Genomic DNA, 25875 nt, shown 5'->3' with positions numbered 1-25875 from the left:
CACAAACCGTGAGACCATGACCTGAGCCGAGATCAAGAGTTGGACACTTAAACCGACTGAGTCACACAGGCACCCCTGATTTTTTTTAAGGATGCTTTTAGTGGCTATGTAGCAGTTTACTGGCTGAAATAAGTGTAAGTATCAACATTTACACATGTACTCTCCTGCTGACTGTTGAGACATGCTTAAACAGCTTCCCAGTTTTTGGCTATAAGAAATAATGATGCAATGAGTATCTTCTATATAACTTTCCTATTTTTTTTTTTAAGGGATGATTTCTTGCAGAGGTATCATGTGTTAATGCTTATTAATACTTTTATGGCTAATGAAAAATACTGGGACATGTGGGTGTCTCAGTTAAGCATCCAACATTTTTTTTGTTTGTTTTTGAGAGAGAGACAGCAAGAGCAAGCGGGGGAGGCACAGAGAGAAGAGAGGGGGAACAGAGGATCTAAAGCAGGCTCTATGCTGTCAGCACAGAGTCCGATGTGGGGCTTGAACTCCTGAACCGTGAGATCATGACCTGAGCCGAAGTCAGGACGCTCAACCAACTGAGCCACCCAGGTACCTGATGCATCTGACTCTTGATCTCAGCTCAGGTTGTGATCTCAGGGTCAAGAGCTCAAGCCCTGCGTTGAGCTCAATGCTGGGCATGAAGCCTACTTATAAGGGAAAAAAAAAATATATACGTATACGTATATATATATATATATATATATATATATATACACACACGTATACGTGTATATATATATATATATATACACGTATACGTGTGTGTATATATATATATATATATATATATATATATATATATATGAATATGACACCAAATTACTTCCCACAAGCACTGTGCCCATTTACACACCCTCACCAGTACAGGAGCATCAGTTTCCTCATTATTATTACCAGCACTGGATATTTTAATTTTTAAAATTTTACAAATACACAAAGGTACCCACAAGGGTATTCACTGCAGCCTTGCCTATAACCAGGAGACAATGAAGTACACCAAAACAAAGGGCACGCGCCATGGGCCACAACTGTTGTCACACAAGTGTTTAACAAGTATCAAGGAATCTACACATGTAGACGAGGAAGACAGTCTGGGACATACTGTGGAGTGAGGAAAGCAACTGTGCTCTACTCTATCTTGGAGGAAGTCAAGGAATGAGCCCTAGCCAGGGGAAAGCTGCCAGGGAAGAGACATTTTAGAACATACTTGAACAGGAGTAGAAATGCAAATAACGACCATGATAAAACTGGTACTTGATCATTCTCCACCCTACAGAGCTATGTGACTCTGCTAGGCTTGAGTGTCATGACTAAATAGATGCAGTTTAGATGTGCTGGGGAACAGCTCTCTCTCACCTTACTAAATCTTAAGGTACTCTCAACACAGAAATCTGAAAAGTGGTTTAAAAAAAAACAACAGGGGAGCCTGGGTGGGTCAGTCAGCTGAGTGTCAGACTCTTGAGATCGGTTCAGGTCATGACTCACAGTTGTGGGACTGAGCCCCACATTGGGCTCTGTGCTGATGGCACAGAGCCTGCATGGGATTCTCTCTCTCCCTGTCTCTCTCTCTGCCCCTCCCCTGCTCACTCTCTCTCAAATAAACAAACTAAAAAAAAAAAAAAAAAAGGCAAAGCCTCTAAGGAGCACATTAAATATGATCGTGATCTTTATCTGCAAAATACAGCCATAAATGACTTACTTTAAGTTGTGTGGCATGCAAGAGACACTAGACAAAGTACAGTGTCAAATGTATGGAAATTTGAAACCAAGTTATACTAGGGAATTTTACCCGATTTTCATTTATTCAGAATCAACCCTGGTTTGCCTGACTTTCACTCTCCAGAGACCCGAAGGATGACCGTGGCTGCTCCCTCCCACCCTCTTTGTCCCAACCACCCGAGACCTAGTGACCACAGGGATGCAGAGTGACAGAGAGGGAAGCCACGTGCTCACCTGGCTAGGGGGAACCAGTGATCGGAAGGGCATATTTCCTGGCTTTGGTTTCATCAGAAACAAGGAATTCTGCTCGTTGCTCAGATGAGGCAGCTGCTGGGGAAGATAAGCCATGAGGGCTGTCTTGCTCTGGCTGGACGCAGGGCCACCTTGCCCACAGTCTGCTTTGTAATGAGAAAGGGGTTTGGTGTTGCCATAGTCCAGCACCGACCCTTGGTTAGTCACGGCATTCTGATTCAAGTTACTTGGCGGCTGGTGACTCAGCAGGTTCACATGGCTGGGCTGGAGGTAGGGGCCTCCGGGCCGAGGGGAGCTCTTGTTCACACTGGGCATCATGAGCAGTTTGGAGTTGGTGAAGTCTTGCTTGTAGCCAGGAGGGCTGGCGGGCTTCTCCATGGGATAAGGAACGTTTAAGGGACTGTGGGAGGGGCCTGTCTGCTGCCACGTGGACATCTGCCCTGGGGCCGGTGCAGGGGTGGCCTGCTGCGGGTTCTGGAGCATCTGCTCCCGCTTCTGCTTCGCAGCGATCTGCTGGAGCTGGTGAGCAGAGGACAGCTCTGAGGGCCCTCCCGGGCCCTGGCTGGGCAACACCACACTGGAGAGGGCTCTTTGTGCATTCTGGGCCTGGGCTGATGCCGGCATCAGGTTGGGACTGGGATTGTCTGCCCCGGGCTGACCAGAGGTGTGGAATAGAGGCTGAGCGCCCCCGAGGCTGGGTGAATCTGTGCTCACAGGGCCGGCTGAAGGCCCCATAAAGGTCTGTCCTGCAGACCCTGCTCTCACTTGTGGAGAGCCTAACTGTTCTTGTTCAAAGGCTGCTGGGGAGAATTCTGTCTTAATATTAATGTCCTGTGCCAAGGGGGTCTGCGTGGCGGAACCAGAACACTCTGGGTCCTTCTTTTCTTCAAAGTCCTCATTAAACAGATCCTTCATGTCTTCATCGGGCACTGACCTGTTCAGCTCCTCGATGAGCTCCTTCCACTCTTGCTCGTTAAGGTTGAGGTCAGGCATGAGGTTGCTTTGAGATATGGAGCCTCCGGCCCCCGCGATCATGCAAGGCAGGTCATCGACGGGCTCCTGCTTCAGTTCTTTATTCAGGCTCAGAGGAAATGGCTCACCAGGGTTGCTGCCTCCATTCAAGTGGAGGCTGGAGTCTGCCAGACACTTCTTACTGATGGAGTCAAGCCCCAGTGAATGCTTCCCACTGGCCTGCAGGGCCTCTGCACCAGGCTTGTCAGGCTGCCCCAGGGGAGAGGCTGGAGGTAAGCCATTGGAAGCGACAGCTACTCCCAGAGGGGCCTCTCGGCGGGTCTTCTTGTGTCCAGGAAAGAGGTCTCCGTAGCCATTCTGTTGCTCACCATTCTGAGGGGGGGTGGTGCTATCAAGATTTCTCTTCACTGTGTCATGAAGATGCTGCAAAACATGGACAAGAGTGACTCAATACACAATGCCATGGGTGAGGGCCCCCCCACCTCCGCCGCCACTTTGAATGGTGACTTAAATCTGGGCCCAGGTCCCTGCAGTGTGCTCCTGTTGATTCTCTCATCCAATTTACACCCCCCGCTCCTGGGAACACAGCCCCGCTTCCCCTCTGGGTCTGCCTCTCCTCCTCCTAGGTCCCATGGCTTTGCCTGAGTCAGGACGACTGGCTCAGCTCCAGGAAAACAGCCTAGCTTCAGTCAGTACATCAGTCCCTGGACTTCTGCAGCCCTCTCTTTTTGAAGGATACAAGCCTGATGCTGCCCACAGCCACCTAGTCTGAGGGTGTGCCCAAGAATGGAGTCAATGAGAAAGAACAGAAGATACCTGTATGTGCTTGAGGGCATCACACCTAAGTTCTAGATCTAGTTGCATGTGAGACCACCCATGCCCATGGACTTTTCACTTAGAGGAACCAATAAAATTCCTATTGCTTTAAGCTGAAGGAGCCATGGCTGCTTTACAGGCTCTTTCTCAGGCCTTGGTGGGGGGTGTTGCACGGGCCACTTTTCACGCCCCACCCTGCCTTTCAAGGAGCCGTTGCCCGCCTCCACCCCTTCTCCCCATGCAGGGCTGCTCCCTTACATCCCCACTCACCTCCCTGCCAACCCTAAGCATCTTCCAATCCTCCATGCCCCGTCACCAGCTCCCACAAAGCTCACCACTTCTTACCAAGACTATTCCTTTGAACACAGCCAGTCTGTCTTGCACTGTTATTCTTGCCTCCCCCACCCCTGATACCATTCCCCTCAACTAGATTTGTTCAGTGAATCCTATTAATGGTCTACCTTGTGCCAGGGACAAATGTTGTGTGGATATCAAGACAAATGAGGTGGTTACCATGGTCTTCGTGGGCTTCCAGTCTTCTAGAACATGGGACATACGTATAAAGACATGGCTACGGAATAAGACAAATGTCCCATACAAGCAACAGGGCAAAAAGCACCCTGAGATGAGAGTTCAGGAGCAGGAGTTTCATGAAGAGAACATAATAATGTGAGTGGGGAGAAAGAACATGGTATCTTTCTGCTATTTCCCCAGCCTTGTTTTCAACTGTTAGGACATGACTCTGACCCTTCTGTTACCAGAGGTGCCTACTACACCCAGCCTCTAAACACAGTGCTGCTCCTTTCCTATGTTTACTTCTGTTATGTTTTTGTCCTTCACCGTCTGCCAGCCCCTATTCCATCCCTCCTTCCCTCCCACTGACCCTAAGCACCTACACTGTGCTATTTGCAAAGTTCCAAATAATAGCTTTCGTTATTATCTTTAAATAGGTTTCAGAGGATCCATGGCACGCAGCGCTCTGTGCTGTTGTCCTCTGGCTACAGAGAAGGGCTGCACTGACCCACCACAGCAGGCCTTGGAGCCTGAGTGTGTGAGCGCTCTGACCAGAGGGTCCTGCCCAAGGCAACTCCCTGGGCACCACCAGCTCACAGCAGCAAACTACATCCTAGATACAAATGCGCAGTGAGCAAGAAAACAGGGAGAGTTACTTTCTCAATCCAGAGCCCCAATTCCAATGCTCCCATTCCTTTTGAATCCCCACTTCCAAGACTTTCCTATTTCTTTACTGTTAAAGCTGACTGCACAGTGCTCTATATATCCTGGCTGAGTCCATATTTCTCTAAATCCCTATCTGGGGGCGCCCGGGTGGTTCAGTCAGTTAAGCATCCAACTCTGGCTCAGGTCATGATCTCATGGTTCTTTGGGTTCGAGCTCCGCATCGGGCTCTGTGCTGACAGCTCAGAGCCTGGGGCCTGCTTCAGATTCTGTGTCTCCCTCTCTCTGTTCCTCCCTGCTTGCACTTTCTCTGTCTCTGTCTCTGTCTCTGTCTCTCTCTCTCTCTCTCTCTCAAAAGTAAATAAATTTAAAAAAAGATTATAAATCCATATCTGGGTACACAAGTTAGCTCAGAAAAACTAAGAAATAATAAATAAATGGAACTGTAGGGCAGAGGTGTAAGTAAAACGTGATCTTAGGACCCAACAACAGGACGTCTGCTTTACTTTCATGCCAGTTCTTCTGCTTCCTACTGCCACCTAGGGGTGGAACGGGGGAAGGGGACCAGGCTCTTACAATGGACCCTTTATCTCTCTATTAGATTTGAAAAGTTTATAAGATCCGAAAAGTTTCCTTTGGGGAAGGTAAATTCATAACCATTTAATCGGTTATGATTAAACAAGGAAATCAAAATGAGTTGTTGATTTTTTTTGCATTTTTATTCTATTATTTTCTTTTTGGAAAATCATTTGTTCCTCAGCATCAGCTTTGGGCTGTCTGTAAACCTGGGAGCTCAGTTTTCCATTTTCCAAACAGGGAAGATGGAAACCTAAGAGGTCAGGGCACTTGATGAGTCAGCTGGTTGTCCCAGATTAGAAACAGAATCCTTCTTTGCCCTAACAATTATAAAAACTACCACTCCCTCTTTCAATATCCACATGCAAACAGCTGCAGTCAAGTTCCAAAGTAACAACTCAATTTTGCAATGCCATTACTTTTAGCCAAAGGAAACACCGGGCCATTTTCTCAACTACTCACAAAATGTAACTGGAATGATGTAGGCGGGGTGGAGAGTGTGGAATGTGGTGGCCCTGGCAGATTTTTAAGCCTTGAGCGTTTGCAGGAGTGCCTGATATGTGCAGGACACTGTAGAGGAAGATGAAGATGAAAAAAACATGGAGACTAATCTCTAGGAATTTACAACAAAGATGGGAAAACAGCCTGAACAGATTATAAATTACATAAGAACAAACACAAAGCTATAAAGCACACAACTGGCTGCCATGTATGAACACACATGCTTGCTCTCAGCATGTCCGGTACTTCTGAGTGCTAAGCTCAGAGGTACCTGTCGTAACTACCAAATGGTCTTAAGTACACAGGGTTCCAGGAGGATCTAGTCCTGGGATAACTCCATCTGGTGTTCTTTCTTCTGCAAGGGGGTTTTGTTAAAGGACACCACACGCCTGATGGTAAGCTGGAGGCCGTGCATGCTCACCCAGTCCTTCTCCCACAAAGCGCCTTGCAGGCCTGGCTCCCACCTCAGCCTCTACCACCCACCATCTTCTGCTCCAGGAGAGCGGCCCTGGACAGCAACGCCGCTCTGAGTCAAGCTGGAGTACCCGTACCCTGTGGACACCAAATCAGTATCCTATCATCTCCCTTCACCCTATCTGGAGGCACCAGACTTACAGCACAGTCCCTCGCCTGGTCTCAAGAGACTTCCACCACCTGCCACTGAAATTCCGGTGCCCTTTTTGGTCAAACTAACCAAACACCTATAATCTTCCACGGAGCTAACAAACAGATGTGGGGTGGCTCTTTCATCCACATTCCTTACACACAGGCAGCCACCAGTGCTTTCTGACCCTTCTCACTGGGCATTTGTCTTCCTCCACCTCTCTCCTGGGTCATCCTTCTATCAGCCAACCACCACCCACCCCCACCAGAGAGCCAGGACCCTGACCCGCTGCAACATGGCTTCCACCATCTGGGGAGTTGACTGGATATTGAATGGAAGGTGTGGGTTAGAAGGGAGAATTTAGGGCTGCTTTCCCGGAGGCGAGCAATCATCTTGATGCTGCCAAACACAGTCTACATTTTCAGTGCTTTCCTCCATCATCTGCCTGTTAATAATTCCCTGCATCTTTAAAGTTCTCCTTTCTTGGTCCGCCTGGGTGGCTCAGTTGGTTAAGCGTGTGACTCCATTTCGGCTCAGTTATGATCTCATGGTTTATGGGCTCGACCCCATCGTCGGGCTCTATGCTGACAGCACAAAGCCCGCTTGGGATTCTCTCTCTCCCCCTCTCTCTGCCCCTCCCCTGCTCACACACTCTCTCTCTCTCAAAATAAATAAACATAAAAAAATAATAATAAAGTTCTCTTTCCTTGTATTTCTTTACCACATTATCTTGCTTTCTCTTCTACTTTTCTGGTTGTTTCTTCTAGTCTTTTTTGAGGTAGGTCTCCCCTTTAAACGAGTATGGGTTCTCTCTCTTCTTTTCACTCTGCACACACTGAGTGATCTTATTCACCCCCATAGCTTCAAATCCCTATGGCTGAACATCACGCTCAGAATAAACCCAACTGCCAGGGATCAAATCTATCAGCGTTTGCCCCCATCCAACCTCCTTTCACGTGTTCCACCCTTATCCCCATTGTACAGCATGCCTGAGTCACACCAGCCTTCTTCTAGTTCCTCAAAGGTGCCCCCTCCTTCCTGCCTCAGGGCCTTTGCACTTGTTCTTCTCTCTTCCTAAAACACTTCTCCCTGATCTCCCTAGGGGTGGCTTAGCTCATAATTTGGGTCCCTTATCTCCTCAAAGTCATTCTCCCAATCATTCTCCATCCTAACTCCTTGTTAATTCCCCCACTGGAGGCACTCACATGAATGCACCTAGCTTCCCCTATTAGAATGAAAAGCAGAGACCCAGTACCTAGAACAGTGGCTGGCACTCAATAAATATTTGTGAATGAATGTGCTCTCTCATCGCCCATGTCTACAGAGCTCCACATTCCTGTTTGTCCAATCACTTACTTGGTATGTGGGGTGTACCACAGCTAACTCAGACTTAATCTGTCCAAACCTGAAGCAGCTTCTCCTCAGTCCTGTTTTCCTTTCTCTGCTCCTGTCTGATAATGTCACTACTATCCACCTAGTCACATAAACCAGAGCCAGAGAGCTGGTCTAGCCCTTCCTTCTTTACTCCTCGCATCTAGTCGGTCCCTGCGTCCTACTGAGCCCACCACCTTAGTTTTGGTTCTTTGGATCTACACACTTCTCTCCATTCACTAAAACCAACTTCTGATGCTTGAATCATTTTAATCACGTCTAAAGCTAGTCCTGTTGCAATCTCCACCCTCATCCATGTTGCACCCTATGGTTAGAGGGAGTGCACCGAAGGGCAAATCTGACCCCGTCACCATCCTCCTGCCAGTTCTTCAATGGCACCCTGTTGAGGGTTCATTGGCCCTCAGGTCTTTGTAACCCAGAGCGTGGCTCCACTGACCTTCCAGCTCTGGCACTAGTGTCACTCCCCATCAACTTCCTAACCACACCCATGCTGTATGCCAGCCAGTGGTGCGCCTTGCTGAACACCTCAATCCACGTCAGGTAGCATCTTTGGTAATGCACTAATCTGAGCCAAGTGCCAGAGGGACAAGTCATTACTTCCCTGGTGGCCTTGCTGACCACTCAGCACCTGTGCTTAACTCCTCATGGTGTCAGAATCTCACTCAACCTGCAAAGGCACCCTGAGGAGAATCACTGTTCCTGCTATACAGCAGATGGAAGTCAGGTTACACAAGGCTTCCCATGACATGAGCATTCGTAGGTCATGGGGAGGATCTGCTGCCATCCTCAATCCTCCTGGCCCTGCCTCCCTCCTGGTCAGACTGGGACAGGCCCAAAGTAACTCTGCTTCCACCTGTGAAGCTGAGTGAGGAGTCTAGTGTGAAACACAAGCAGCAGGGAGTGAGTCAGAGCTTCAAACTGTAAGAACACCACCCCTATGCCAAGCACAAAGAATCCCATCAAGCTGCTGTTACCAGAAAAACGGGCTGTGCCATGATGGTCTCTTCCTCCCTTCCTCTTTCTCTCTCTCTCCCTCTGTCTTTCACGTGCGCGCGCATGCACGCACACACACACGGGCATAAATGATTCTTTGTAAAATACTTTAAGTTTTATTTATTTTAAATGTTTATGTTTGAGAGAGACAGGGTGAGACTGCACAGGCAGGGAAGGAGCAGAGAGAGAGGGAGACAGAGGATCCAAAGTGGGCTTGCCAACATCGGAGAGCGTGATGTGGGGCTCAAACCCACAAACCTCGAAATCATGACCTGAGCCAAAGTCAGACGCTCAACCACTGAGCCACACAGGTGCCCCACTGCTTCATAAAATATTAAAAACAGAAAAATATCACAGAACCACAGAATCTGCTACTAAAGATTCCACTTTTAAGATACTATTGGTCTTAATAGTTCAGAATTGTAATTTATTTTTTTATTTTTTTTAATGTTTATTTTTATTTTGAGAGAGAGAGAGAGAGAGAGAGAGAGAGAATCAGAGAAAGAGGGAGACACACAGAATCCAAAGCAGGCTGCAGGCTCCAGGCTCTGAGCTGTCAGCACAGAGCCCGACATGGGGCTCAAACTCACAAACCATGAGATCATGACCTGAGCTGAAGTCAGACACTTAGCTGACTGAGCCACCCAGGCACCCCTGAATTGTCAGTAATTTAGAAGTATGGTGAGTACTAAAGAGACCTGTAAGCACTCCTCCTTGCCACTGAATCCACCTACAAGGACATACTGAAAATAGCAAGTTCTAAGAAATGCATTTTCCAGAAAACTTTATAGTTTGGGATCCAGACATTTTTACCATCATTTTTAAAATTTTTTATCTTTAACAAATTACAGGTTCATGTATCAACTATACTAAAAAAAAAAAAAAAAAAAAAAAAAGAATTAGAGTTCACAAGAAATTGGAAAGAGAGTACAGAGAGGTCCTGTGTATCCTTCACCTAGTTTCCCCCAATGGTTCCCCTACACAGTACTCACCAAGATCCTACTATGTGCCAGACGCTGCCCTATACAAGTTGAGCATAAAATAATGGCCAATTCAGATATGCACAAGGTTTTTACTACACTACACTCCGACAAGGCATTAGGCACTGGGGATAAAAAAAAAAAAAAATAGTACGACATAGTTCCCACTCCTACCAGCTGGGATGTGATGATGAAGCTATGGAGGCAGCAGGATGAACTATTATGGGAGGAAGGAGAAGGGCACTTGAATTAGGTACTGAAAGAACAAAGAAATAGGAGGAAGGCATACCAGGCTGAGAGGCAAAGGCAAGGATACACAAATGAGCACTGAGTAGGAGTGGACAGAAGGAGGCAAGCAGAAAAAATGAGTAGCAGTTTAATGTTGCTTAAGTGTAAATGGCAAAACAGGAAGTGCTGAAAGAGAGAGGCTGCGAATGGACTGTGATGGCCCCAAAATGTTATTTACTAATGTGAAATTTCAAAAAAAGACACAAAACTAGAGAGAACAGTATACTGAACCCTCATTATGCTCCTTACCCAACTTAAACAACTATTAGTATTTGGCCATTTTGTTGCATTTCTACCTCCCTATTTCCCCCCCTCCCCATCCCTGAAACTGGGTTATTTAAGAAACAAATCTTGGGCACAGTATCATTCAATCCACAAATACTTCAGTAGGTATCTTTAAAAGGTAAAATCTCTTAAAAATATACATGTGTGTATAACATCACAATACTGTTACCACACCTAAAACATTAATAATTATTATCACCACCTCAAAGACATTAGGATGGCTACTATGCAAAACAAAACAAAAAAACAAAACAAAACAAAAAAACAAAAAAGCCCACCAAATGTTGGAGGGGGCTGTGGAGAAACTGGAACCCTTATGCACTTATGCCCTTATGGGCATGAAATGGTGCATCTGCTGTGGAAAACAATATGGTGGTTCCTCAAAAAATAAAAACACAGATTTCCATTTAATTCAGCAATATTGTTTCTATTCATTTCCAAAAGCACTGAAAGCAAGAACTTGACCAGGTATTTGTAGACCATGTTCATAGCCGCATATTCACTGTAGCCAAAAGGTCGAAGTAACCTGAGTCCATCAGTGGATGAATGAAACAAAATGTGGGCCATCCACACAATGGAATATTATTCAGCTCCATGTTGACAGCAGAGAACCCGATGCGGAGCTCAAACTCACAAACCATGAGATCATGACCTGAGCTGAAGTCAGCCACTTAACTGACTGAGCTACCCAGGCACCCCCGGGAGGGTTATTTTGGAATAATACTTGAGCTCACTTAAAAAACAGCAGATAATTAATTATTGATTAGACCAGATCTCTCTAAAATGCTCTGGAACTCTATGATTCTGTGCAATCAGGCATTTGTACATAAATATGACAAAAATGCACCGTGAACTACTGAAAGCATAAACACCATGACGTTCTCATGTATGAGGAAATCTTGACTTAATGGAGGGACCGCGTGTGTAAGAGTGATACCCTTCCCTTTCATTTTTTTTTTTTTTTTTTTTTATTTTTTATTTTTTTATTTTTGGGACAGAGGGAGACAGAGCATGAACGGGGGAGGGGCAGAGAGAGAGGGAGACACAGAATCGGAAACAGGCTCCAGGCTCCGAGCCATCAGCCCAGAGCCTGACGCGGGGCTCGAACTCACGGACCGCGAGATCGTGACCTGGCTGAAGTCGGACGCTTAACCGACTGCGCCACCCAGGCGCCCCGATACCCTTCCCTTTCAAAGCCACGCCCTCACCGGGTCCTCTATCCCATTCCTATGTGGCCTCTTTAAGGGTCTTGCTCATTCCATCACCACCTTTTCCTCTGTTTTCCATCCATCTCCCTGTTTACCAGTTCTTTCCTCCCCTAAGGACTGGCAACACTCCATGCCTCCCATCTTTTGGCCCCCATCCTACTCTACGTACCATCTGGCTCAGTGTTAAGGGTATAGCGAGGCTGGGTTCAAACCCTGGTTTAGTTGCTTAATTGCTGCATGCTCACAGGCAAATTACTAAGCATCTCAAGAAGCCCTGTTTCCTCATAGGAAGAAGGGCTGCTGCTGGTGGGGCGTGGGCACCACTTCCTGGGGGGCTGTGAGGTACATCACTACTGCTTACCGAGCAGCTGACAACGTTCTCACAGGTCAGCCCATCCCCTCCCTTCACTTCGGAGCTTATTCAAAGATGGATCTCTACTTTGCCGTGTGAACCAAGGTGTGACCTCCTGGATCTTAAATCCAAGGGACACTTTAAAACTGTATTGACTTAACCTCTCTGAGGCACTGAACTTCGATGACCACTCCTCCCTTCTCTAAACATCTTCTCCCTTAAGGCCCATGAGATGGCTCTCTGGACGGTTCTCCATGGCTGCCCTCTGCAAGCTGCTGCTTCTCCTGCTCCTGCTCCTGTGATGTCTGTCGCCCACAAGGCCTTGGTCCCTTTTCACTGCTGTCCTCTCCCTAGGTATCCCATCCACACTCGGGGCCTCGGCCACAGCCTGGCAACTTGGCACAGAGCGGGCACTCAAATATTTACTGAATGAACATTTCCCGGATCTTCATCTTTGTGCCCAGTCCTCCATCCTGTGCTCTAGATTCACATATTAGACTGTAAACTGGGAAACTTCACATCGCCACATGGATACTGGGCAGGATGTCCTCCAAACTTGGCTCTTCCTCTCATGCTCACCCACTAGGTACATGGCTCAATCCTTGTCCTCTGCTAACTCTACCTCTTAAATTGATCTCCAGTGTCCAATCCCTCCACACCACCACACCTCCCTTTTAGTTCAACTGCTCATTTTTTTACCTAGATTACTGAAATAACTTCATGCTGATCTATTTCTATTCTCTCTGTTATCAAAGTGATCACTATAAAAACACACATCTGAACCATTATTAAATCCCTTATTCCCCCCTCACTTACAGATGAATTTCAAATTCCATACTCTGGCACTAAGGGCGTGTTTGATCTGACCCCGATGAGCCTTTCCATTTAGTCCTCTGCCATTTCGTTGGGGACCCAACTTCAAGTGAATTTCTTTCAGGACTGAGAATATACCTAGCCTGGTGATCACCTACGAATCCTTTAAGATTGAGTTCAAACATCAACTCCTCTGTAGTATTTTTTCCCTGACCACTTGCCCCACACCTGGTCAAGTTCCTTATTCCATCCCTAGCACTCTAACAAAGCGTTGTATGCACTACTTACATTCCATACTCACAGTGAAGCACTGGAGTCATACTGTAAATATGCACTCATCTGTTTCTTTTAATCTCCCCGCGCCCCCCTCCCCCCAAGTCTGTGGAGGACAAGAACCTTGCCCTTTTCATGCCCAGGGCCAGCAAGTTACAGGTACCCAATGACTGTTTCCAGATTAACCCTCCCTCCTCCTTCCCCGTGACTTCCCTTCACGGTCATTCAATTGTTCTTTAGCCTCGAGCACATCTGTCTTTCAGTGTCACGGGCTCTCTGTGCCCAATAACGGAGGCAGTATTAGTTCACTTAATCTTCATGACAACTTACCGGGTCGGTGCTGTTACCCCAATTTCAAGATCAAGGCACTGAGGCTTAAAGAAGTTAAACCCCTTGGAAAGTGAGCACTAAACCAGGATTTGAACATAGATTTAGTTGATTCAAAGTCATTTCCCAAAGTCCAACTTAGGCGACTCAGTCAAATGTGCCTCTTTTTCATCTCAAAACTTCCTAGAGTTTTTAATTCTCTCCCTCTTCTCTGAGAGGAAAACATCTCTCCTTGCAAATGTTAACTGCTCTCACCTGCACCTTCCTACTTCTTTTGGATCTGCTTCATCTGAGACTTTCTCCCTTCAAATTATTCCCCTCCAGGGGTGCCTGGCTGGCTCAGTTGGTGGAATATGTGACTCTTGATCTAGAGGTCAGGAGTTTGAGCCCCACGCTGGGTGTAGAGCTTACTTCAAAAAAACAAAAAACAAAACAACTCCCCGAGCCTGGGTGGCTCAGTCAGTTAAGCATCCAACTTTGACTCAGGTCATGATCTCATGGTTAATGAGTTCAAGCTCCGCATCGAGCTCTCTGGTGTCAGTGCAGAGGCCGCTTTGGATCCTCTGCTTCCCTCTCTCCCTGCCCCTCCCCTGCTCACCTCAAAAATAACTTCAATATTTTGTTCAGAGCACTGGTTCTCAAAGTGTGGTCCCAGACCAGTAGCATGAGCATCACCTGGGAACCACCTACTAGGAATGCAATTCTCAGGCCTCCTCCAGATGCCCTGAGTCAGAAACTCGGGGTCGGGCTCAGGAAACAGTTTTAAACAAGTCTTCCAGGTGTAACCATATTAAAAATAAACAGGTGAAGCTAATTTTAATAACATGTTTAAACCCAATATATTACCATTTCAAACGTAATTAATATTTTAGAAGGAGAGATTTTGCATTCCTTTTTGATTAGAAGTTTTCAAAACTCAGTGTTTTTTATGTTTGGCACAATACAATTTGGACTAGGCACACTTCAAGCATGTAACAGCCCTCTGTGGCCGGTGGCTACTGTACTGGACAACACTGCTCTAGGAACTGACCTTGAATGTAAGTCTTTAGGACAGTCCTGAGACAAAAGGAAGCACCCCTGACCTGGCTGCCTGCTTCAGGCAGCAGGCTCCTCACCATACACAAGGCTCTCCTCAAAGCCTGCCCTCCTGCATCAGAAAGCTGAACTTCAACACACCAAGCCCCCTTGTGCTTCTGCACAGGCAGCTTCTTCACTGAAGTACTCAACCTTGCCCCTCCTTTCTGTTTCTCCCAAACTCCTTCTCACGATCTTATTCAATGTATTCTGCAAAAAGCTACTGAGAGCTCACTGAGTCAGCCACCATCTGGGCCCCAGGGATACAGCAGAGAACAAAACAGACAAAGCCCTTGCTCTCCTGGAACCTACATTCTAGTTGGCTTGTTCTCCCAAGTAAATAAAGCACAGAAAGGGCATTTGCAGGGCTTACAATTTTAAAGAAGGTACTCAAGAAAGGCTTCACAGAGCATGAGCAGTTTGAGCCAAAGTCAGCAGGAGATGAGAGAGTGTGCCATGGCTACACCTCTGGAAGAGGGTCCAGGCTGGGGGAAGAGTGGCACAGAGGCTGAGGGGGAGTGTATCTCGTGGTGGTGTGGGAGAGGGGACCTGGAAGAGGGAAGAGAGTGAAAGCAAGAGAGGGCAGGAGGGACAGGGGTGCCAGACTGCACAGGGCAGTCTAGCCAGGTGGACCCTGCCTAAGGGTTGGCTTTTCCCTTGGGTGAGATGGAAAACTGAGCAGGAGAACAAGATTATTCCGACTGCTGGACAGAGAGCAGACTGTAGGAGGGCTAGGGCAAACAGGGAGACTGAGAAGGAGGCAATATTCTAGGTTAAAAAAAAAAAAAAAGATTGCTTAGACCAGGGTGGTAGTGAAGGGGCCAATTCTGGATGTATGCTGAAAGTGGAGCTGCTGAGGTTTGCTGACAGCGCTTGGCCCAAGGGTCTCCGGGAGAACAGTGTCCCTGGCAGGCCCATGTGTGGCTAGAGTGCAGTGAGTGATGGCAGGTGGCAGCAGAGAGGTCCTGATGAACTCTCAGGCCAGTGATGGGGAGAGGCCATGGGTCCGTGCGGTTAAGGATGGAGGCTGGTAGAGAGTCGGTTTTGCCACGAGTACAGGGAGCTGTGGGCATCCCCCTGCACTTAACAGCAGAGAGCACGTAGTACCCACACCCTACCGTCCTCCCCAACTCCCAAAGGTGACTGGAGAGTTTGCCACTAGCTTTTTGTACAGTCCTCTGGTGTGGTACATATGACAGCACAGTGATGGCTGTCTCCGCATCTGTCTCTGTCAGCTCCTAGGGCAGGGTCACTCCCTCATTCACCTGTCTTTCCAGCACCAGTCTTTCCAGCACCAGAATGAGACCTGACTTATCACCAGTGTTCAGTAAACAGCTCTCCTAAATTCTGCCTGTTGGTTGGGACTGGCTAGTTTGCCAAACCAAAACAACATCCCATGGTTGGCAAGATCTTCTGGCAAAAGTTCACACCTGATTAACAACAACACATAAACAAACGTTTATGAAGAAATCTCCTAGGGGTGGCCTGGCTGGCTCAGTCATAAGAGATTCTTGATCTCAGGGTCATGAGTTTGAGTTGGGTGCGTTACTTTAAAATACATACGTACATAATAGCTCCTAAACCAACAAGAGCAACCATTTATTAAGCACCTATTCTGTGCAAGGCCTAGCAACTCTGCAAAGCAGGTGTTGTTTTCACCATTTCACAGGGAAGGGAACTAAGTCTTGGAGAGGGTAAGCAGAGCAAAGAGGAAGAGGATCAGAGGTAACTATAGCTCAGAAGCAGTGCCAGTGTGTGTGTGTGTGTGTGTGTGTGTGTGTGACAACTTCTGAAGACATAGTACAGAGCAGTGTGGGGTGTGAGCTACACACATCCACCTGCAGTGTCACAGCTCCCGGGGAGGCTGGCTGCCTGCCATACTGAAGACTGGCATAGTACCCAGAACTCACATAAATTCTGAACTGTCCACATAACGACTTATACAGACTTCATCATATGATCAAGTGTAGCACATGCATGTGATCAAGTTGTAACACACCAACTTATCACACAGATTCTAAACTTTCTTGAATAAAAACACTGAGGTGAAATAGACAACCTGAGGCAACTTGAGGCAGAAACCATAAATGGAATTAATGCAACATTAACAGTACACCTATTAGGCAAGGCTCCAAAGGGGCTGCAGCTCAAGACCTCGGCATATTTGGAGCTGTGGGTTAGCTCCACGTCTGATGTCCCCTGCCACTCCTCTACAACTGCTCTGGGAAGGTCACCAATGAGGCCCACGTGGCTAAATGCAATTTCTCAGCTACTCCTAGCCCAGCAGGGACTCTCCTGATCCGGGATCAGGAAACCAAATCTCAAAAATCAGAAACTCTTGACGAATCAGAATTCATCCCTAAATCTTCAATCAACCAATCACCATAGCCTGTTCATTTTACCATCTCAATATCTCTGGAATCCGGCCTTCTCCTATTTCCACACCACCACTTTCTAGTTCCTCCTAGTTATGTCTTGCCTAGACCAATAAAATAGCCCTTCTCTACTACTTATGTTCACCCCCAATCCTTACTCACCCACTGCAAAGTTTTGGTTTTTTTTAATGTTTGTTTTTATTTTGAGAGACAGAGAAAGAACTAGTGGGGGAGGGGCGAAGAGAGAAGGGGAGAGAATCCCAGGTAGGCTTGGGGCTGTCAGCGCAGAAGGTGGTAAGGGACTGGGCTCATAACCATGAACTGTGAGATCCTGACCTGAGCCAAAATCAAGATGCACATGCCCAACTGAGCCACCCAGGTGCCCCTGCAAACGTTATCTAAGGCACAAATTTACTCAATCATTCACAGTTATTTAAATCCTTTAACTGGCTCTTCACAGTACATACAATCAAGTGCACAGTACATACATCATATACTCTCCACAGTACATACAATCAAGTGCAAGCTCCTTGCCATGGTATGTGCAATGGTTGATTTTGTGCATCAACTTGACTGGACCATAGAGTGCCCAAATGTTTATTTGGCCAAACATTATTCTGGGTGTGTCTGTGAGGGTGCTTCTGGATGAAAATAACATTTGAATCAGCAGCCTGAGTAAAGCAGATTGCCCTCAGTCAGTTGAGGCCTACTAGAACAAAAAGATGGAGTTAAGAGGGAACTCTTCCTGCCTGCTCGCCTGAGCTAAGACAAAGATTTTCCTGCCTCTGGACTAAAAGTGAAACACTGTCTCTTTGTGGGGTCTCAGGCCTGCCAACATTTGGACTGGAACCACACCACTGGTTCTCCTGGGTCTCAAGCTTGCCAACTGCAGATCTTGGGACTTGTTAGTTTCCATAAATGCATGAGCCAATTTATTATAATCAACCAACCAATCAATCAATATCCTCCTCCCCCATATATATATGAGGGTTCTGTTTCTCCGGAAAACCCGAATACAGTTTGTAAGGCTTTTAAGAGTTGACATGTTTATGTCTGCAGGCTTATTGCTCAACATATTCTTCTCATATTTTTATTTTGCAATTAACATATGTGGTTGTTGTGACAGGTATTATACATATATGCATACGTAACAGTGCAAAGAATAATGACAAAACCAACACCATTTTCCAACTGGTCAAGAAACACTTTAGAACCATGGCACTCAAAGTGTGGTCCCAGGACCAACAGAACTGGCATCACCTGGCCAAATCTCAGTCTCTGCCACCTCTGCCTTAGAAATCTGCATTTTGTTTTTATTTATTTTTGAGAGAGAGAGAGAGAGAGAGAGAGCATGCGAGCGCACGCGCACAAGAGTGGGGGAAGGGCAGAGAGAGAGAGGAGAGGGAGGAAGGGGGGACAGAGAGAGAGGGAGGGAGGGAGGGAGACAGACAGAGAGAGAATACAAATCCCAAGTAGGCTCTGCACAGCCAGCGCAGAGGCAGATGCAGGACTCCAACTCACAAACCTTGAGTTCATGACCTGAGCTAAAACCAAGAGTAGGAAGTTAACCAACTGAGCCACCCAGGTGGCCCCAGAAATTTGCATTTTAAAAGGATCTCCAAGTGATTCATATGCACATTAAGCCTGAGAAGCTCTCCTTATAAATTTCTGTACCCTCCCTCTTCATCCCACAAGACATAATACCCTGGTTCTGTGTTACTGGATTTTATTTATAGTTCTACCACCTTCACATAATCTCTCCCCAAACAATATACCACCTTAGTCTCAAAAACAGAAGGCAAGTACACACGAGCTGTGCAAGGAGAGGGCAGCACTGTCCCCGCTGGACAGAGGCTCCAAGAGAGGGTGAGGAGAGCACTCTCCGGGTCGCGGGCTGACTTCCCCTTTGCTGGGAGCTGACAAGGCCCCTTCTGGGGAAGTGGCAAGCAAGGTCACAAGGGAGTCTGGGGAAACACAGGGCTCTCCACAGCCGGGTGCCTGGCAAGGCTGAGGTGTGCACCGGGCACTCGACAGAAGTATGGTCAGAGGGAATGGCCTGCCCTGTACTTTCCACTTCCGAGCCCGCCATGTCCCTCTGGCTCTCGGGGAAAAGCTGAGAACTTCCAGGAGTGATACGTGTGTCCTCAGCAGAGCACGAGGAGAGACCCTCAGCAGCACATGGATGAGAATCTGGGCCAAGCTCTCCTAGGTGTTCTGTCTTTGGGTTAAGAGGATGGTCCAGTGGAAATGTGTGGGGGCCCTGTGTCTTAGCGATGACCGCCTGTCTCTTGCGTCACACGGAGGCAAGACTGCTCAGCTACCCTCCACATCTGGTGCAGAACTGCTGTCCCGGGATCACTTTTTACCATCCTCCAAGGGATTCCCTCTTCATTTTTTTCTATGTTGGATCTCCTCTTTTCTGTACCTCATGTCTTACTCTTTTTTGACTTATCCTTTCAATTTGGTGGAGTACATCTTGCAGTAGCTTCTTGAGAAAGGATGTGTAGCAGTTAAATTTTTAAAAATCTTTATCTCTGAAAATGACTATTCTATAGTCATTCTTGTATACTTTGGCTAGGTCTAGAATTCTAGGTTGGTAATCATTTGCCTTCAGAATTTGGAAAGCACTGTCTTTTTGCTTCATACGTTGCTGTCATGAAGTCCAAAGGGATTCTGATACTTGATATGTGACCCAATATATTCTCTACCCTAGAAACTTAATCTTTTCTTTAAATTCAGCGTTCAGAAATTTTATGACTGGTATGAGTCTATTTTCTTCCCCACTGCTGAGCACACAGTGTGTCCTTTGAATTTAGCAACTCATGTCCTTCAGATCTCAAATTACTTTATTAATCATTTCCTACCTTGTTTTCTCTTTTCCTGTAATTTCTTTTTAAAGTTTATTTTGGGAGATAGAGAGAGAGAAAACGTGCACGCACAAGCAGGGGAGGGGCAGAGAGAAGGAGAGACAGAATCCGAAGCAGGCTCTGTGCCATCAGCACAGGACCAAACGCAGGGCTCGAAACTCACAAACCCTGAGATCGTGACCTGAGCCGAGACCAAGAGTCAGACACTTAACTGACAGAGCCACCCAGTGCGCCTCTTTCTGTAATTTCTATCATTCAGTTGTTGGACTTCATACACTGTCCTCTTGTTTTCTTTTCTATTTTCTGTTTTGTCTTTTTTACTTTACTTTTTGAGAAAATTGCTTTCTGAATTTTCTAAAGTTCTTGTTCCATAAATGTAATACATCCTCTTAATCTCTCTCAATGGTATTTCATTGGCCAAAATAAGTCCTATGTCCGAGCCCCAAATCAAGGGATGGATAGGTATACTCTGTCTGCTATGAAGCTATGCCAAGGGTGTGGGTTTATAATATGATCTACAGAGTGAAGAACTGAGACCAAACACTGAACTGACCCCCTTACCACTAAGGGCTATGACATACTCCCAAAGGTAACAGCAACTTGTTTTAGCAGTGATAAAGGATAAAAGTCAGGGGACAGGCGGAGGAGGGAGGGCATCAATAAGCAAGTAGGTATATATTTAAAAAGTGCTGCAGGGGCTCCTGGGTGATTCAGTTGGTTGAGTATCCGGCTCTCGATTTCAGCTTAGGTCATGATCTTGTGGTCTGTGAGATCATAAGCCCTGCATCAGGCTCTGCAATGACAGAGCAGAGCCTGCGTGGGTTTCTCTCTCTCTGCCCCTCCCCTGCTCACGCTGGCTCTCAAAATAAATGAACTTAAAAATGAAAGAGTGCCCCCAAGTAATTCTGATATATATGCCCCTCTGCCCGACAGGGTGTGTCTTTACTATACTAGATAATGTATTAACCGGCAATTTGTTTCCCAAAAAAACCTAATTTTTGTAAACTTCTTTCCCATGTATGATCTTATCTGCACAACCTAAATGGCATAGTGGAAAGATAAACAGCTTTGGTACTGGATTTTGGTTTGAATTCTTGTCCTACCACTGAGCTGGCAACCTTGGCATGTTAACCTAGGAGTCTCCCTTTCCTTACAAGTGAAAGTGAATGCAATAATACCTACCATGTGAGATTGTTGTGGAGACTAAATGACAATATATTTAAAGAGTCCAGTCCTTTTAAACTTTTCTTTTGACATGACAAGCTTGACCACTTGTACCAAAGCAGATCCAACTGGATGCCATGACCCCATGCTAGGCACATCACACAGAAGTACCAGAGGTGGCTCAAGGTGGAATCCCAACGTGGCTGCCCCTTTATATAGTAGACCACCTCCAGCCAGTCCAGGGCTTCCTTAATGGAAAGGTCCTGATTATCACTAGCCAATCAGCAACACAAAGTCTTTGCTTTCCAGTCAGGGAAGAGATGGTTTGTGGTCTTCTGGCTTTAAAAAAAACCACCCTAGTTTTCTTCCCCTGAACCACATCCCTCAGAGCCTAGACTGTGCTAGTATGGGTTTTCTGCTTGGAGGTACACTTTGCCACTTAGTTTACAATCTCTGGTCTCCTAGAATTTTTTTTTTTTCCTTAACATCTTATAAAGATGAGGAAGTTGGAGCAAGACAGAATAAGTGCCATGCCTTAAGTTATACAATTACTTTAGGCCAAAACAATCACTGCATTCAGGTTTTTTGATTCCAGGCCCATAACTAGCTTCATCCATTTTGTATGCAAATCTCGAACTACCTTCTTTCCCTGAGACACAGGGAAGACATACTTGTTCTAGTTTTGTTTAGATTACAAATTTTTACTCATAACTAACTATATAGTAATAAAGATGAACTATAGCAATAAAGAGACACACATATGAAGTTTTTCCTTGTTTTAGATTTAAGCAGAGGATCACAGAATCTTACATCTTTCCTTGATTGGTATTTATTTATTTATTTATTTATTTATTTATTTATTTATTTAAATTTTTTTTAACATTTATTTATTTTTGAGACAGAGAGAGAGCATGAACAGGGGAGGGTCAGAGAGAGAGGGAGACACAGAATCCGAAACAGGCTCCAGGCTCTGAGCTGTCAGCACAGAGCCTGACGCGGGGCTTGAACTCACAGACTGTGAGATCATGACCTGAGCCGAAGTCGGACGCTTAAAGGACTGAGCCACCCAGGCGCCCCTCCTTGATTGGTTTTTAAATGACTCTGCTCTAATTTCACTTATATGCCCTTAAATAAGAATCCTTTAATTGCGGGGTACCTGGGTGGCTCAGTCAGTTAAGCATCCGACTCTTGATTTAGGCTCAGTTTATGATCTCACAGTTTGTGGGACTGAGCCTTGTGTTGAATTCTGTGCTGACAGCTCACAGCCTGCTTGGGATTCTCTCTCACCCCCTCCCCTGCTTGTGCTCTCTCTCTTAAAATAAATAAACATTAAAAAAAAAAAAAAAAGGAATCCCTTAAATTGCTAGAAATTTTCAGGGCATATGGTTTGTTAAACCATAGCTTTAATCTTGTAGCTAATTTTTAAAAAACTGTGGTGAAAACTCATATCAGAAAATATGCCATGAAATCCTAACCTTTTTTAAGTGTACAGTACACGTTGTGCAATTAATCTCTACAACTTTTTCATCTTGCAAAACTGAAACTCTGTATCCAATTCTGTATCCAACACAGCTCCCCCATTCTCTTCCCTTCAGCCCCTGGCAACTGCCATTCTATTTTCTATTTTTAAGAGTTTGACTATTTAAAATATCTCATACAAGTGGAATCATGCAGCATTTGCCTTTTTTGCAACTGGCATATTTCACTTAGCATAATGCTCTCAAGGTTCATTCCTGTTCTATCATATGACAGGATTTCCTTCCTTTTTAAGGCTGAATACTGTTTCATTGTACATATACACATTTTCTTCATTCCTCTGCTGATGGATACTTAGGTTCCTTCTACCTCTGGTTACTGTGAACAATGTTGCAATGAACATGGGAGTGCAAATCAGGGCCTACAGTCTTAACCTCTACCAACTCCACTTCTGAAATGATCCCAGCCTAAAAACATACAGCTTATGATTCTCAGTTCAGAGCTCCATCCACAGTATCATTAACATTCATTGAATAAACGTCTGCTGACTATCAAATATGGGGCAGGTGCTAGACTCTTGGTCTTGCTCTCAGTTTGCTCATAGTCTAATGGAGAGCAGCAAACACACTAACTGAAGCTCAATGTGTGATGGTGACAGTGGTTGAGCGCCCAGCCCAGCTTGAGAAGGGACTTATAAGGAGTCCTGGAAAAGATGACACATTGGCAGAATTCTGAACGACGAGGAGCTGTCAGACATTACAAGACTGGGGAAAGATACTTGCAATGACACCAACAGAATTTAGACCATTTTCAAAGAACTGCGTTCAGAGGCATCTGGGTGGCTCAGTTGGTTAAGCATCTGACTCCTGATTTCAGGTCAGGTCATGATCTCACAGTTTGTGAGTTTGAGCCCCACATCGGGCTCTGCGCTGGCAGTATGGAGCCTGCTTGGGATTTTCTCTCTCCCTTGCCCTCTCTGCCCTTTCTGTGCTCGCGCACACACACTCTCCCTCTCAGTCTCAAAATAAACAAACATTAAAAAAAAGAAAAAAAGAACTGTATTCAAAGTATTTGGGGGGATCTTGAGACTGTGGCACATGGGCTTCATTCCTATGGTACCAGATGTCACATCAATGACATGTTCCACTGATGCTGCTCCCAATGTTCACCATTCTCTCCTGCTGCTCTGCTCAGCCACATACAATAGTTCTCCACTGACCTTAGGGCCTTGAGCACTCATATGGCCAATGTCTGGCCTGTGAGCTAGGGTGCTTTATTTATTTATTTTTAATTTTTTTTTTTAACGTTTATTTTATTTTTTTTTTGAGACAGAGAGAGACAGAGCATGAACAGGGGAGGGGCAGAGAGAGAGAGGGAGACACAGAATCTGAAACAGGCTGCAGGCTCTGAGAGGCCAGCACAGAGCCCGACGCGGGGCTCGAACTCACGGACTGTGAGATCATGACCTGAGCCAAAGTCAGACGCTTAACTGACCGAGCCACCCAGGCACCCCTAGGGTGCTTTATTTAAAAAAAAAAAAAAAAAGAAATCTTTTTAATGTTTATTTCTTTTTAAGAGAGAGGGAGACAGACAGAGAGACAGAGTGCTAGTGGGGGAGGCTCAGAGAGAGAGAGGAAGACCCAGAATCTAAAGCAGGTTCTAGGCTCTGAGCTATCAGCCCAGAGCCTGATGCAGGCTCGAACTCACAAACTGTGAGATCATGACCTGAGCCAAAGTCAGATGCCCAACCAACTAAGCCACCCAGGCACCCCACTGGGTGCTTGAAATTCAGACATACCATAGAGTGGGGAGCAGGAATTGTGATATTTTCCATTTAAAGACATCACTCTTGGGGCACCTGCGTGGCTTAGTTTGTTGAGCGTCTGACTTTGGCTCAGGTCATGATCTCACAGTTCGTGAGCCCGAGTGCCACACTGGGCTCTGTTAACAGCTCAGAGCCTGGGGCCTGCTTCGGATTCTGTGTCTCCCTCTGTCTCTCTGTCTCTCTCAGTAACAAATAAACATTAAAAAAAAATGTAAAAAAATAAAATAAAATAAAATAAAGACATCATTCTTCCAACCTCAAGTAATCAAAATACATACAGCTTTTTGAAGGAATCCTTCCTGAGAAAGCAGAAAGAACATAGGTAAGAAATTTGAAGATAATATGTGTTATTTGATGCAGGTGACAAAACTCATGACAACACCCCATGCTCTTTAACTCTCTTCCTTAGAATTCAGAAGTGAGATGGTAGTCATGGGGATGTACGTTATTATGTGTGTATTTGGAAAAATATAGTCTAAGTTTTTCTGATAGAACACAGAGTCTGATTTGGCTGATTAATTTGACAGTAAATATTGGTTTTGCCAGTTATGTAACACGATAGACACTTTCCACACTTTTCATATATTAAACAAGATACAGTTTGAAGGTTTTGATGAAAATATATTTAAAGCAGAACAGAAGTATTTTATCAAAAATACTGTACTGACAAAGGTGTATCAAAATGAACAGTATTTTGATTCACCCAACCAATTTTGAGAATATTAGGTTAAACAAGATACCTCTAAAAAAAAAACAAAAAACAGGTCTACTCAATAATCAATTGATCAGACTTGATAAAGACTTTTTGTTATACCTCTCAGTAAATGAGTAAGTGAATGACTCATGATGAGATTAAACCTTTCATAAGCCAAAATGTTTCTAATTCCTTTTTAAAAAAGTTTTCATTTAAACTCTAGTTAACATACAGTGTAATATTAGTTGCAGGTGTACAATATAGTGATTCAACAATTCCATACATCACCCAGTGCTCATCACAAGTGTACTCCTTAATCCTCATCACCTATTGCCCCCATCTGCCTCAGCCCCTCTGGTAACCATCAGTTTGTTCTCTATAGTTAAGAGTCTGTTTCCGGGTTTGTCCTTCTTTTTCCCCTTTGCTCGTTTTCTTTCTTAAATTCCACATGAGTGAAATCGTATGGTATTTATCTTTCTCTGACTGACTTATTTCACTTAGCATTAGATCAAAGAGTATAATTAGATCCAAGAGTATAATTTCCTCCTTTCTTTTGCATTTATGTAAGAATTTCTGGGGTTTAAATTTATAAAAACAGAAAATAGGAACAGAATTGAGGACTCTCATTTTTGTCAACAATATTCACCTGTGGTTACATGAACAAATTGAGGCAGGGGAGACTCATTCATCTCACCAAGATAAACATTTCTAATAAACTTGTACTCTTTTTACTTAATTATTTATAAAAATGTATAATGCATTTGTTGTTTGTTGTGTACTAAATTACTATAACCTAAAATTTACTGAAAGGAGCACCTGGGTGGTTCAGTCAGTTAAGTGTTCAACTTCAGCTCAGGT

At 45.4% G+C, this 25875-nt stretch overlaps 1 protein-coding gene across 1 annotated transcript in view; it reads right to left on the bottom strand.

The window, feature by feature from the left end:
• MAML1 (mastermind like transcriptional coactivator 1) overlaps positions 1-25875 on the bottom strand; it is a 43320-nt gene that overhangs the window by 9063 nt on the left and 8382 nt on the right. The window contains exon 2 of the mRNA XM_053907610.1: positions 1969-3381. Coding sequence (XP_053763585.1) covers positions 1969-3381 — 1413 coding nt within the window. The remainder of the gene's footprint in view (positions 1-1968; positions 3382-25875) is intronic.

The sequence above is a fragment of the Panthera pardus genome, unplaced genomic scaffold (assembly GCF_024362965.1).
Source record: "Panthera pardus isolate Hobbes unplaced genomic scaffold, ASM2436296v1 HiC_scaffold_2, whole genome shotgun sequence".
Lineage (NCBI taxonomy): Eukaryota > Metazoa > Chordata > Mammalia > Carnivora > Felidae > Panthera > Panthera pardus.
The sequence above is the reverse complement of the archived record's forward strand: the minus strand, read 5'-3'. Positions and strand labels throughout refer to the sequence as shown.